Source organism: Melospiza georgiana, chromosome 3 (genome assembly GCF_028018845.1).
Source record: "Melospiza georgiana isolate bMelGeo1 chromosome 3, bMelGeo1.pri, whole genome shotgun sequence".
In the NCBI taxonomy this organism is placed as follows: domain Eukaryota; kingdom Metazoa; phylum Chordata; class Aves; order Passeriformes; family Passerellidae; genus Melospiza; species Melospiza georgiana.
Window position 1 is genome coordinate 88,103,596 of NC_080432.1, and position 15,360 is coordinate 88,118,955.

At 41.9% G+C, this 15,360-nt stretch overlaps 1 protein-coding gene across 5 annotated transcripts in view; it reads left to right on the forward strand.

Annotated features, from left to right (window-relative positions):
- The first annotated feature begins 259 nt into the window (after window positions 1-259).
- SMC6 (structural maintenance of chromosomes 6) overlaps window positions 260-15,360 on the forward strand; it is a 37,583-nt gene continuing 22,482 nt past the window's right edge. The window contains exons 1-7 of one of the 5 annotated variants that reach the window (XM_058020111.1): window positions 260-319; window positions 5,742-5,890; window positions 7,764-7,881; window positions 9,805-9,910; window positions 13,433-13,569; window positions 14,133-14,194; window positions 15,053-15,133. In XM_058020111.1, the coding sequence (XP_057876094.1) occupies window positions 5,747-5,890; window positions 7,764-7,881; window positions 9,805-9,910; window positions 13,433-13,569; window positions 14,133-14,194; window positions 15,053-15,133 (648 nt within the window). In that variant the 5' untranslated portion in view covers window positions 260-319; window positions 5,742-5,746. Of the gene's footprint in view, window positions 320-605; window positions 2,171-5,166; window positions 5,891-7,763; window positions 7,882-9,804; window positions 9,911-13,432; window positions 13,570-14,132; window positions 14,195-15,052; window positions 15,134-15,360 lie in introns of those variants that run through there. The other 4 variants (XM_058020112.1, XM_058020113.1, XM_058020110.1 and 1 more) reach the window with 4 other exon arrangements.

Genomic DNA, 15,360 nt, shown 5'->3' on the forward strand with positions numbered 1-15,360 from the left:
CGCCGCGCCCACAGGAACAGGCGTGCCCGAGCTGCCCCGGGCTGCCCGGCCTCGGCCCGGGAGCGGGCCCGCCTCCGCGGGGAGCAGCGGGACCGCCCGAACCCGTGACGGCCCCGTGAGAGCCCCGCCGGGCCCGCTCGGAGCGGCTCCGGAGCGGCGGGCGCTCCGCCCCCCACACCCGAAAATGGCGCGCGCACGGAAACGCGCCCCGCGGGATACGGAGCGCGCAGGCGCCGCACTCGCGGAGGCGGCTCTTCCGCCCGCTCCGGCCCGTCCCGCCCCGTCCGCCCCGCCGTGTGGGCATCGGGAGCTGTCCCAGGTAACGGGGCGCGGAGCGGGCGAGGGGCGGAGGGAGGGCAGACGAGGGACGGGCGACCCATGCCGGGCGAAGATGCCGGCGGGCGCTGTTCGGGCGCGCCGCGCTCTCTGGACGGCTGGGAGGGAGGGCGGCCTGGCGGCCGCAAGGCGGGGCAACCGCTGCCAGCCGCTCCTCCCGCTGCCTCCGCTGCCCCCGGCCTGGCGCCGCGCTCCTGGCGCAGGGCGCTCTGCGGGGCCCGTTAGCGGTCGGAGCTGGCGTTTGTCACCCGCTGCCCAGCGTGGGCGCCCGCCGGGTGTAAGCGCTCCCTCGGGTGCCCATCTCCGACGGCGGAGAGCAGGAGCGGCGGCCGCACGGGCGGGCGTTCCGGCCGCCAAGGGACCCGTGTCTCTTTTCTGGGGGGTGGGGGAGCCTTCCGGGTCGTGCCATGTTGAGAAGAGCAACAGGTAATGGTGGACTTGAGGGGATTTGTGCCCCGCTTTCGTTTTCGCTGTCCGTAGAGGAGGCAGAGCTGCCCTGTGTGCCGCAGTGCAGCTCTGGGCTCCTCAGCACAAGAGAGAGGTAGAGGTCCAGTGGAGGGCTGTGAAAGATGATTATTGGACTGAAACATCTCTCTTATGAGGAGAAGGCTGAGGGAGTTGGACCTGTTCAACTTCGGGAAAAGACTGCTGAAAGGGGACCTCAGTCTGCGTAAATGTTTAAAGGGAGGGTGTCAAGAGGCTGGACCAGGCTCGCGTTGGTGGTGCCGAGCAGTAAGACTGGAAGCAACGGGCAGAAACTGATGTTCAGGATGTTCCACCCGAACACGAGGAGAAATATCTTTGCTGTGCAGGTGAACACAAGCTGGAACAGATTTCCCGGAGAGGCTGTGGAGTCTTTCTTACTGGAGATATTCAGAAACTGCCCGGACACAATGCTGTGCTATGTGCTGTGGGAGCACCCTGCCTAAGCAGGGAGGTTGGACCAGATGTTCAACCTGTGAACACTATGAACCTATGAACGCTATGTTCACTTCCAGCCTTACCCTTTCTGTCATCCTCTGGGTCAGGCAGTGCTTCTCCAGTGTTTGATGGGATGGTATAGGCTTCTTATGTACTGGCTGCAAATGTGTTAGGAGAGGAGTTGTCAACGTCAGACATACAGTCTAACATAGAACATCTAGCTCAGATAGTCCCAGAAATGTAGAGTGCTCCAGTCTTGTGTCTTGAGACTGGGCTTCTGACTTCAGCCCTCTGTCATACCTCCCTTTAACTTCTGTTTGTCTGCTGTAAACCAAGTTGTCACTCCCGAAGTTAATGTTACTGAAATTCCCTTAGAAACCTCCTCCCCTCAGCATCCCCCTCACTGGTTCTATGACCTGGATATTAATTTGTAATTTCATTGGTATTTTTGTGACTGTTAAATGTAGTGTGCTATACATCAGCTAAAGACCTCAACTGTTTTCTTCCTCTCCTTACCATAACTTGTGTTCATCCTGCAGTAGGTCTGTTCTGATTTCTTTGCTTTACCTCTGTTTTGCCAGCTGGGTGGGAGGCAGGGTTAGCCTGGACACAGCTGTGTCCAGAGTGTTTAAAGTGGATGTCCCACAAGACACGTGGGATACTTTGCTACCTTAGGTGGACACCAGGCCAGTGAGGGCTGCTGGAAAGGCACTCGTGTGGGTTTGGTGACAGCAGGTTGGTTGTGCCAGCCCTGGATGAGCCAAGCTGTGAGCAGCCAGGCAGGGAAAAGGGAAACAGTTGTGGAACTCCATAGCAGTGAATACTTTGGAAAGATAGGCCATTGATTAAGTTGAAACATGGGTGAATATCAGTGGATGCAGCCTCTGCCTTCTTATCCTTTGATGTGTACAGGGTAAGTACTTTTCTAACATGTAGCAGTCATTTTATAGAGGGCATTTGGGGCTTGCATTTTACTTTTGTGCTTTCATTATATGCATAACAATTGCTTGTTGTAATTTGGAGTGATCCTTTGATTTTATAATTGAAGCTGTCTTGCTCCCAATTTGCTCCCAATTATAGATCCAGTTTTTATACCTAACTGTATACTCTTTACATTCCATGATAGTGAAGTTTATTTTTATTGAATCAGTACTCTTGATTTCTCTTCCTGAATGACTGTTGGATTCTTGTTTGAATTATTAACTTGACTTTGTCATCACAAGTTTCCATTAACATATTCTTACTTTATATTGTAATATACTAAAGTATATTTTATACTTTAGATTTTAGGTATGATACTTGTTCCACTAAAAAATCCTTTTGTTAACATTTGTTAACAATGTCCTTTGTTGGCTTCTCAGTAGTATATTATATATTTTAAAATGTATTGATGTATTTTTTTTGCCAGTTTGTTTCCAGTATAGCATTGCATACTTTAATAACCTTCAAAAAGCTTGGATCAGCTGCTTTTCCTTTGCCTTGAATAGTTATTCCCAAACTGTTGTTAAAGTTAGGCTAAGTAGTGCAGAGACTGAAAGCAACATTTTTTCCAATTAAAAACTTAATGTAGGGGTGCCTTGGTGCAGGAGTTTTGGGAGCAATTAAAGTTAAAAACATTCTTTTCTTGTCAAAAATATCAAGATGACATGAAGAAAAAATTCAAACATGTCATTTTCCGTTTATTTATTTTTTAAAATGTTGATTATTTCTTCCTGTGCCTTTTAAAACCTTGTTTCTTGTAAAATCTTATTAATGGGTTCATTGTGGTTGCGGTCAGTTTCTTGCTCCTTTTGGGTTTTTTCTACTCAGGGAAGGTTCTGCATCCACTGATATTTGTCATAATTTCTGGGGCTGAGTTTGCTTGTAGTTCCAGTTAAGTTTTGTTTTCAGTACTAGCTCTTTAACAGTTTTGAGGTGCAGATGGTTCTGGCTTTTGCTTTCATCAAAGTTAAATTACATGAGATTATTTTTTTCTGTGTTTCGCTCTTATACTCTCTTTTCCTTAAATGTTCAAATTGTATAGCAATGGAACTCATAGCCCTCATCTTTAGTTTGGATGTTATTAATTAAAACATTTAAAGCTTATGTTTATGTCTTCATGTTTGGGTGATGGATGCCAAGAGCTTCCAAGTGACTGATTCCTGGTCTCAGTAATTTGGCATGAAGGCATGTTTTTGTAGTAAAGCCAGAGTAGCATAACAAAAGGTATGTAAGCTGAATCATGAAGTGTATTTGCTCCTTGATTTCCTTGTGTGTTGTATTAAACTACATAACATAAAGTGGATATGATAGTTTTGCTGTAAATACTTCGTGGGCATCATCATTATAACAATAATTGTAATAATAATCATCATCAGTTATAAACGCTTATGGCATCGTTTTTATTCCCTCAAAGTACAAAGGTGAGGACTTCCCTTCTTCTCTTGCTCTTCTAATATTTGATAAAGAAATCCCTACCATACAAAGCTATTGCAGGAGTGTCAGATGGCAAGTTTATTGCATTTCTGCATTTGCTTTGAATTTTGTTCATTCCACACAATGGAAAGGGATTGATACTGTTTTTTTCTTTATCTTTTAGATGCTGTGTCATAAAAATTAATGAGGGGATCATAAGGCACTGTATTTTATAAAGCAGCCAACAAATATGTAGACTAGAAATTAGAAGGTCTTTCTAATGATGTAGAAAATTTTGATGTCTTGTGTGTCTCTTACAATAAATGCTGTTCTCTGTGGTACATGGTAGTATAAGCTTTCAGACCTCTCATCAGTTGAATTCAGGCAATAGTTTGACCAGAACATGAGGCTGACACAAGGAAACTGCTCAGAGAAGCCACTTGTTCTCCACAGTGACCCACAAATACAGAGCTTCATGCTGAGGTGGTTAGGAGCTCACCTAACTAATGTTAAAAGAAAGAAGTTCTTTCCTGCGTTACTTTTGGGTAGAATCAAAGACTTGAGGCGATTTATTATTTTGTTGTGTAAAGAACTGCTTGCACTCAGAGGGATGAGACAGAATGAGAGGAGGGAAGAAAGACTGCTCCCCTCCATTGTAATACAAGTTCTTGTGACTAAAGTTGTACTTCAGCAGTCTTTATTTAATTCAGTTCTCTGTAGATTCTCCAAGTAACTAATCTTAAAACAGAGAGGATGTGGAGCAAGACTGCTGAGAAGCTCTGGGAGAGCTTTGACAAGGGGGCCCCTGGGGATCCTGAGGCTGAGCGCTGCACAGCTGGACCTGCTGTGCTGACCCACCCAGCTTTCTCACAGAATGTGCCACCTCCCTCAGGAGATCGTGGTAGGGACTCTCAGGCTGACCTGTATGACTTCTCTCCTGGGTTATCCCATCTGTCCTGAGGGACAAGGAAGTGCTTGCTTGTTGTCATCACCTGTATTCATGATGAGAAGTCTTCTGGCCTCCAAGTCCCCAGTGTGTTACCAACTTTGGGCATGCTAGGTCTCTAATGCTGGTCATTCTTTCCTACACCAAAACCAGTATTTTTATTAATTTGTTTTTATAAATAAGCAGCTCATTCTTAGGCCATGTGTCATTCAGTGATCTTTCTATAGGAGGGAATGTTAAGTACATTTATTGCCTCAGAATTTTCCTCGAACTGGTGCTGAGCATTAGAGTTGGTTGTCATCTTTCTTACAGGGGAGCTCTAGATGAAATTCCAGCAAACAAAGCTGAGTAGGAGAACATAATCCATTTCAGAAAAGTTTTGATGTCAGAAAATTGTGCAGCTGGTATTAGTTTTGGCCTGTTTTAGGTACTTAGCGTAGCTGACTTAACTGCTGACAAATAAAAAGATTGTGTGTTGCATTTGTGCAAATAGCACCTTGCTTCTGCTTAGGGCAGGTATGTCAACTTCTGTATTTTGTGTAGGTCTTTGGGTCTGTAGGTATGAACAATGTAATATGTACTTTGAGGGAATAAAAACAATGCCATAAGCATATGATTACAGAAAATCTGAGATTTTTGTATGTTTTAGTAAAGCTTGTTACTTTTGCAAGATTTGTTTCAGAGCAGTCCTATTAGTGCTAGAAGTCTGTGCATTATTTATTGATTTATAGAGGAAATTTATACATGTGTCCTCTTTATAGAGAGAATAGTTAGTTACCCTTTATTAGGAGCATTTTGTTTACTGTGATCATGTTATACTACCTTGTAGTGTAAGAAACAGCTCAGGAACAGTGCTATGAATCTAAATTTCCTGTTATTCTACTTTGAGGTTGATTTTATTTATTCAGCTTGATTAGAATAATGAAGCTGTGTTTCTTTTGTTTTGATGCAAATCCTTCATAGCAAGCATAGCCTTAAATTACTGAGGTTTCAGTTCTGGGAAAATATTTGTTGCAGTGTTTGCTGTGATTTTAATATTTGTTTTACTGAAGTAAATAATTTGGTATTTCTGTGTTATCACCTGTGGGTATGTTGTCACCTAGAAAACTGAAACCTATAATATTTCATTACTTTAATTTTTCAGTACTCATGGGTAAGAGAAAGGAAGAAAGTGTTCTAACTCCTGGGTCCCAGAAAAGGCAGAGAAAAGAACACACAGCTATACATAGTGATGAGTCTGATGAAGAAGAAACTTTAGAGTTCTCAGCTAGTAGCGGTGCCCTTTCACAGGCGGTAAGTACAAAAAGTCATAGAGATGAAGATACAAGAAAAGTTCTGTGCCTGTTGAAATAAATGTCTTGGATGTAGGCATCAGTACAACAAAGATAAAAGAAACTAGGGATATGTCTGTGGTGAGGACTTCTGCATGAGGCTGTTCTTACCTTATTTCTTTTGGGTCATCTAGTTATAAGAGTCAATCATAACATAACAATATTCTGATTTAATAGAAGGAATACTACTGCAGTTGTGAAGTAAATGAAGGAAATGGATTTGGATAGAACTATGGAATGTTTCATTTATGGTTGTTGTAAACGCAGAAAAAAATATTTGGAAAACTATTTATTTACTAAAAGAAGTGCCAAATATATGTTTGTTTTGCATTGCTCACACTTACAGATATCTGAAAAAGATCTAGTGTTTGAAATGCAAATTTTGATGGAAAAGAAACTCGAGAATGGGAATATTATTATTTTCTGCTTTTCTTTTAGTAGTTGAACTTTAGCTTGATGGAAGACTTAAAAAAAAATATTTTTGAGATTGCAAATACTGTCCTGTGTATTTTGATTGAACATTAGGAAACATCTGTTTACCAGTGGTAGGACACTGGACCAGGCTTCTCTGGGAGGGTTGAACCTGTCTGGGTGCCAGGTGTGCGCCAAAACCACTTTCACTGCCCTCCTTTCCTGGACAGGGGAGAGAAAATACAACAAAATGCTTGTGGTTGAGATAAGGGCAGGGAGAGATCACTCCCCAGAGACTGTCATGGGCAAAACAGCCTCAGCCTGGGGAAAATAAATGAATTTATTTACAATCAAATCAGTATTTGAGAGATAATGAGAAATGAACCCAAATCTTGAAACACCCTCCCTCCTTGGCTCTTCTTCAGTCCCAATTTTCTTCTTCCCTCAGCCCAACAGCACAGGGAATGGCAGGGCTTTGGTCAGTTCTTTACATGTTGTCTCTGCCACTCATTCCTCTTCAGAGGGAGCACTCACACTCATTCTCCAGTGTGGACCCCTTCCAGAGGATGCAGTCCCTCAGGAACAGCCTGCTCCACTCTGGGTCTCCCATGGGCTCACAAGTCCTACCAGCAAACCTCCTCCAGTGTAGACTTCCCATAGAGTCACAGCCTCCTTTGGGAATCCTCCTGCTCCAGCACAGGGCTCTCCATGGGCTGCAGGTGGATCTCTGCTCTGATGCCTGGAAGACCTCCTGCCCCTCCTTGGTGTCTGCAGAGCCATTCCTCTCACATGTTCTCACTCCTCTCTTCTCTGGCTGCAGTTGCTGTAATTGCAATTTTCCTTTCCTGGCTCTTAGCCTGGAGGCACTTCCACTGTTGCTGATGAGCTCAGCCCTGGCCAGCAGTGGGTCTGTCTTGGGGGTGGCTGGGGAATGGCAATGGCTCTGTCAGACATGGGAAAGCTTCTGGCAGGTTCTCACAGAAGCCACCCCTGTAGCTTCCTGTCCCTGCTACCACAACCCAAAACCAATACAGCTTCCCAGAGAGGTGGTTGGTGCCCCAAGTCTGTCAGTATTTACAAGACATTTAGGCAATGCCCTTAATAACATGCTTTAACTTGGTCAGCCAACTATTTTGGACCTTTTGCCTTAATATTTTATGTTGTATTGATGCTAAGTTAGTAATAGGGAGAACTGTAAGTTACTGTGTGTGAGATCAGCTTTGATAGCTTTTTATTTTAATAAATAGTTGCTCTATAGCAAGTGACTTTACACAGTGTCGTGAAACCCTTCTGTTTCCTTGTGGCTTGTATCAACCAATGTTTTATATCATACTGTCATTTTAATTCTCATTGTCTTTAAAATATACAAACTTAATCTCATTAAAATGCATATATAACTTGAGTTTTAATTGTTCATTCTTTAGTCTGACGGTGAGGTTGGGATAATTGAAAGTATCCAGCTGAAGAACTTCATGTGCCATTCAAATCTGGGGCCTTTTCAGTTCGGATCAAATCTCAATTTTGTTGTTGGAACCAATGGAAGTAAGTATTAATTGCATAGAATCTTTTTCAAAGAACACATCTTAATATTGTAGAAGATGTAGATTTTATTTGAAAAAGAATTTCTGGCCATCTTTTAGTTGTGGACAAAGATTCACTTTTGAAATGAGGTACCACACAGATCTATCCCAGTAGTTAAAGGCTGGTGAATTAGGTCTTAAAATTGGAGATTTTTGCAAAAGATAATGTGAATATAAATATTTTAGTAGCTAAATAATGCATACATTTTTATTTGAACTAAATGTACTTATATGTTTATTATTAAATGCACTATAATTGTCCAAGTACCTGCAGTGCCCATCGCTGAGTTTGGAGGAACCACGGTGGTTGTAATGGGGGTTGAAGTACTGCTGATAGTTGCATAATGCTAAACTAGACCTAAAGCACATTCAGCAACATGCTGCTTCCCGAGGACGTCCAGCGTTTTGAAAAGCTGTTGGGGTTGGCCTGGAGAAGGAGGAGGAGGAGGTGTGTCCTCTCCCGGCTGGCTCTCGGCAGGGCGGAAGGTGCAATTGTGAGCCTGTGCCGCTGGGTGGCTCCCGCAGCCCGGGGTGAGGGTGCCGAGCGCACGGAGCCGGCGAGTTCCGCGGCCGCGGGTCCGTCCTGTCATTTATTACATCAGGTCATTTACCGTGTCATATCTTATCAGCCAGCATTGCACAGTACTTCAAAATTATTGCCTTAGCCCAGGCGCCAAGGGTGATAAACACCAAAGCAGGGAGTGCCTGCTGTGAGAAAGGTGTTACATAATGCAGCTCTGAGAGCCAGCACAACAGCTCTGAGAGCAAATAAATCAGCATTGTGATCAGCAGCTATTAAGCTAATATCATGAATGCTTAGAGCAAATTTGTTTTAACATACTCTGGTCAGTTATATCAACCCTTTGAGCCCCACAGTGGGTGCTAGAAAGGACTGTTGTCATTTAATCCCTTTTAGCAACTAAATATGATGCAGCCACTCACTTCCCCATGTCCTCCAGTGAGATAGGAAGGAGAATTGGAAAAAGGTAAAACATGTGGTTTGGAATAAGAACAGCTTAATAACTGAAATAAAATAAAATACAGTAATGACTGTAATGACAAACAGAAAGAAAGAGAGGAATAAAACCCAAGAGAAACAAGTTATGTGTAATGCAGTTGCTCACAACCAGCCCATCCGTGAGCAGCAATCAGTGGCTCCTGGGCAGCATTCCCCAGTTTATGCACTGGGAATGATATTGTATGGAATATCCTTTGGTCAGTTCAGATCATTTCTCCTGGCCAGGCTCCCTCCTGCCTCCTTGTGCACCTCCTCAGTGGCAGAGTGTGAGACCTTGAAGTGTCCTCAACTTTGCTACTTAACAACAGCCAAAACATGAGCATGTTATCAGCATTATTGTCATGCTGAACCCAAAACATGGCACTGTACAAGCTACTGGGCAGAAAAGGAGCTCTATCCCAGCTAACCCAGGACATAGAAACTATTATAGGAAAAGGAAGTGATACCTATTGATACAATCCTGTTTCTTCTGGAGAAATAATATTTAAAAATAAACATAAATTTTGAAAGAGAGCTTAAAACCTTTCAGGTAGTTAGATAAATGGTAATGTGTGTTTGATTTCTTTTGTAATGTATGTCTTTTCAGTATGCTTTTAAGAAAGAGGAGGTTCCTTCCTTCTGACTTATGACGTGGTGGATGCAAATTGCTAAACAGAAGTAACACAAGTTTGGGTCAGCATGTTGGGATTTTTTTAGGGAGACTCTTGAAAACGGCATTTACTAGCATTATTGTTATTTTATATGTTCAATAAGGACAGAATTTGGACTTCTAATGCATGAATATATAACAAGTCAAAAACTGTAATATGGGTGGCGTAGAAATTACAATATCTTCTCTTTAAAACAAGTTCAATGCTTCAATTTCAGGTGGAAAAAGTTCTGTATTAACAGCACTAATTGTTGGACTTGGTGGAAAAGCCACTGCAACTAACAGAGGTTCCTCATTAAAAATGTTTATTCAAAAAGGAGAGACGTAAGTTAAACTTTAATCTGAAAGTTGCATTTGTAGTTTGCTGATTGTCATTGAGGTTAGCTTACTAGTTTTCTGTTTATGATAATTTTCTGCATCTTCTTATGGGATCCATCAGACTTGAATAAAAAGCATAACATTTAAACAACACTCCCCTCGCACAAAAACCCCAAACCCTGAAAACAAAAAACTTCAGAAGTTTTACCACTTGAATATCATTATTCCTGAATGTTGTATTTTGAAACCAACTGGAAATTAAACTCCAAACAGTTGGTCTCTGTCTCCTCCAGTGAGAGAGGGATAAAGGTGGAGATTACGTGTTGAAATAAAAATGTATTGAATAAAGCTATCAACGAGATAAGGAAAACAAACAGTAACAATACTAATAACAACAGTGTATAAAAGAGGGTGATTGCAAGCAAAAATACTCACTGAGTCTGATGCAAAGTGACTGCAGCACAGCCCAAGTCAGGCATCTTCTGAGACAAAGAAGAAAATGGCAAGTGGAAGTGTTTGTGCCCATGTTGTGAAAAAAAGAAACAATGGTGGACAAATGTCTGCACCCACACTGCCTCCCCAAGCCCAAGATGAGAAAAACAATGACATACCAACCCCATTGTAGGACTGGAGCCACTCCACTGCTTCACTGACCATCCACTTTCCCTGGAATAAAGGAACAAAATGGTAGCAGTTCCACTTTGTGTTCTCCTCTTCCAGCTGAAACTGTGTCCCCAGGGATGATGTGTGAGGTATAGAACAACAGCACTCACATGGCTCTGGGCTCTGCCCTTCACAGTAATGGCAAGAAAATTACCTCTGTCCTACCTGAGGCTAGCACACTGAACTAGCTAACATAGTGATGTGTTCTCTATATTCCCTGCTCTTGTGTATTACTTCCACTCTGTCATTGAATATCCTACAGAAAAATGGGAGTCCACTAGAAAAATTCATAGGTGACTAGTTATCATTATTTTGCAAGCAGTGAGGTTAATTATTTTTCAGTCTTTCTGGTGATGTGAGTGAATGTAAAGACCTTGACTTACAGCTGGATATTTGAACATGTAAGAAGTGGATTTATATCTGCTGTGAGATTGGGGGTAATGTGTTCAGAAAAACCAATAAAAAGATAGGAGGCTTATGAGTTTACATTTACGTGAAGCTCTTATTCAGAGTCAGATATCCCAGTCTTTTCAGAGATGCTTAAGACTAAAATTTTGGTAGTACTTGCTTTGTATGTATTAAGTTAATGTTTCAGCACTCACTTGAGAAATGGGAAATAGGAATTTGGAACTGAAATCACATCTCATGTTTTCTAGAAGAATGGCTTAAGCATTCTGCTGTATATTACTTTGCTTAGGCTGTAGAAGCCAGACAACTGTTTCATACAGAAGCCAATTTGAAAAAAGGAGAACTACCAAAAAGCAGCTTGATTCTGCAATGTAAAATGAGGGTACTCAAGATGAGGAGGGAAGATGGAAGAAATCTTCTCTCACAAATACTGCTTTTGGCTCTTTATTTAGGTGAAGCATAGGAGGTGCAAGCAGTCAGTGTATGGCAGCAGTGTGTCGTGGTTATGGAGCAGAGGGCTGGACTTTGTGGCGGTGTTTGATTCCATACCACCGATGTCATGGCAGGGCTGTGCTGTCAGCACGAGGAGGCCGGGGCTGGAAGAAGCTTCTGCTGTCCCCAGGTTCGAGGGAGGGGGCGTGTAGGTGTCAGGATCAGCCCAGCAGACTTTGCCCATCTCTGCCACTGGCAGTCTGTCTTGGTTTAGGGACAGATTTAGGAAAAAACACTCTGGAATGAGTGTCTTCTCTGAAGAGAATGGCTTCAGTAATTCTTTTTGCCAATAGGAAAATGAATACCAGCGAGTGAAAGTAAAAAAACCCGTTTATTAACCAGCAAAGTGCCTGCACAGCATGAAAAAAAAATGAACAAATGCTAGATATTGAAATTCCAGAACCTTGCCTCCCCACCCACTCCACAACAAGAAAACCTCAGAATGCCAGGGGAAGAAATAAACAGACTGGCTGCAATGGCAGAGGGGGGACAAAATGGTGGCTGGCTTTTGTCTCAGGGAAGAGGAAAAATTCACGCAGCGGCTTAGGCAAAACAGATGGAGCCTATTGACTGGCATTGGTCCCCTCCTCAGAGCAGATGAAGCTGATGGATTTTGGTGTCCTTTCTCTTGCTGGTCCATCTTTGCCTGAGGTTTCAGGCTGGCTGGAGTGGCCCCCACTGCTGGTCTTGGCAAGTGTCTGATCTTGGACCAAAACCAAGCTGAAAAAGTTCAAGAAAAACTAAAAAAAAAACCACCTGCAGAAGGATTGCAGCTGCTGTCCAGGGGAAAGGTGGTGGGGTCGGGGGAAAAAGGAAACTTACTGCTTAGCTACTAAAAAGTCGAGTTAGCTAAGCAACAGAGCAACTGCTGCTCTCTGCAGCACCCAGCATGCTGGGGAGCGAGTCTTGAACATGAAGTCTGTGCAGGAGCCCCCCAAAGGCTCGTGCCCCTCCTCTGGCCCACCTTAAAGCCACAGCAGCCATTTCTGGGCATAAAGCAGACAATCAGGAATAGAGCATCATCATGAAATCACCCCAAGACTGGGCCCTTTTCCCCTTCCTCCGAGCCACGGCTTTTCTGGTTTGGTGCTGAAAGACAGCGCCGACAAGCCCAGATGCCACTCAGAGAAAAAGAGAAGGGAGGGAACAGCAGCAGCGCGGGGCAGAGCCCAGCCAAGCTGTGTGGAGCCCTAGCCACCGTGACTGCAGCACTGCAGCACCACTGCTGCCAGAACCACGGAGCACTCCAGTCCCGCTCATGCACAGTCTAGGCCAGGAAAAGCGTCCTCTGACCTGATTGAGAGCCCTGTCAGATCCCACCAGGTTTTGTCTTGTCCCTGTTTTCCTGTTGTTTTCAGGCTGGGGAAAGGGGAAGTTAAGCCATGAGCATCCCTGACACAGTATCTTTGATTTATCATACACTACACGGCCCAGCACAAGGCCAGTTGCCATTTTGCCTTTGTCTGAGAAACCATCCCTGGTGCTGTCTCGGGGACGCATTTTTGTTTAGTCTTGAATACCCTTCTGTGGGTGAAACACTCTCTATTTTGCACAGTCTTACTAATACTGTTGTGGTTTTGAGATTTTGCAGTAAATTGGGATTTCGTTTTATAATCTCTGCTGTTGTTTCCTCCACTGTGGGAAGGGGGTGGAGGAAAGGGGACAGCTTGAGTGAGTTTACTTTTCCCTTTAATTTACTTTTATTTTAATGCTGGGTACTGCTTTTCCCTTTACTTTCCCTTTACTTTACTCCTGAGTTTTAAACCAGCAATGCTTCTAATGGTGTTATGGGTCAAACCAAATAAATATATGTTTTTCTGACTGGTACTGTGACTGACTTGCAGTTGTGACCTGTAGTATACATGACAGTTTGTATGGAAAATTAAAATGTTCTGACTTTTTTTGTTGTTTTTAGATTTGAAATTAATTTCAGGGTTTTAAAATTATTTTTGTTATTTTTTTTAGCTCTGCAGATATTTCCATAACTTTGCGAAACCAAGGAAGAGATGCTTTTAAACCAGAATTGTATGGTACCTCTATTACTGTGAATCAGCACATTAATCAGGATGGAAGCAGAACTTGCAAACTGAAAAGCAAATCTGGTTAGTGGTAGTTTGCTTTGTTCTCAGTCTTAGAAGTTCTCTAAACTTGTTCATGTTTGATGATTTGAATGCCTTGATGTTAGTAAAGGACGTTGTTTCTCTGTTCATAAAACCACTCAAGGATGATGACAATGTCCATTTTTCTTGTTTTTATCCCAAACTAAAAATATTTTAGCATGTCAAAAGCAATTATGTATTTATTGATATGTATTATTTAGTATGTCAGATGTAACATTATGTATTTGTTTTCACAAAAATCTGCTTGTGTGATGAGGCTGAACATAGTTTTTAGTCTTTTTTGAAGTTTTACTGAATTTGCTGATTTATCTAAATTCTGTCAAAGAGGGTTTATGAGGTAAAGAGGGACTTCAAGTAGAAGTCTTTCTGTGCAAATGAAAATGTATTGAAAAAATAATAATTAAAAAAAACCCTGATGTTTCTAGTTCAGGACTAAGTATGTGTGACAAAGAGATGGAATTCATTTCTTAGATTCTCTACAGTGAAGAAAGTACTCCAGGGCATTGTACCTACTGATATTTTTCCTTTCTTTTTTTTACCACTAGGGACCATAATTTCTTCAAAGAAAGAGGAACTCATAGGAATACTGGATCACTTTAATATACAGGTAGTTGTTGTAGTGTTTAAATTCTGTGCAATTTAGGAAGACATTGGTATGTGATATTGTAATTCTTCAATTAAAAAGAAATGTACTATTCCTTAAAGGAGAGAGTTGCACGTCTTCCATATCATTTAAAGATCAAATTCATCAGCAAAGGAAAATTGAAATATATGCCTCATGCAATGCAGAATAGGATTCTGTCCCAGACAGATAAGTATTTGCTGTCATTTGTGAGCTGTGAGTCATGTGTCCTCTTGATAAAAGTCTTGACATATGTAGGTTTCTTTTGTATCTGGAGAGGTTTTTTCTGCTGATTATTTCAGTTCTAGCTGTTTCAGAAATTTGAATGTGATTTTTCTGCCTAATTGATTAATAAAAGATCACGTAGTGCATATGAAGTTTAAAATATTCAACTGAGAATTTCAAATAATAGGAGTTGCAGTTAGTATGTATTGATTTTATTTTGTGGCAACATCTGTAAGAATATATGAGTCAATTAATTGCATTTATTGCCATACTTTGACACAACAAGAATTTCTAATGCTGATTTTGTTAAATAAATGGAACTTACAGGTACTGTTTTTATAGAAGTCACATATCCTCTTGGAAGCAGTTCCTTAGTTGTCCTTGCTGTGGTTCTATTTTATATTAGATATAGTTGGGATTTTTAATTTTCTGTTTATTATTGGTTTTGTTTGTTGTGTTTTGGGTTTTTTTGAAGATGTGAGAGGATTAGCAAGCTTGATTTTACCACATTAGCTTAGTAATAAGCTGCAGGACTAAAACAGGGTTCTCACTTCCATGGATTTGCAGTTACATGGTAACTTGTAATTAAAATAAAATGAAAATTATTTATTTTTGCAGGTAGATAATCCTGTGTCTGTTTTAACCCAAGAGATGAGTAAACAGTTTTTACAGACCAAAAATGAAGGGGACAAGTACAAGGTAAGAAAAAAATGTAGCATAGTCATAAAACGTTAAAATACCAATTGCAAATTTTTAGAGCATTTGGAAAAAAAAAAAATCAAATTCCTCGATTTCAGTCACCTGTTTTGGGCTAATTCAGGTAGGTAGCTAAATAACACACAACCACTTGCTCACTTCCCTTCTGTGCTGCCCCCAAGCTTGGGCTGGGGGAATGGGAAATTAAGAGTAAAATTAAAAAAAAAAAA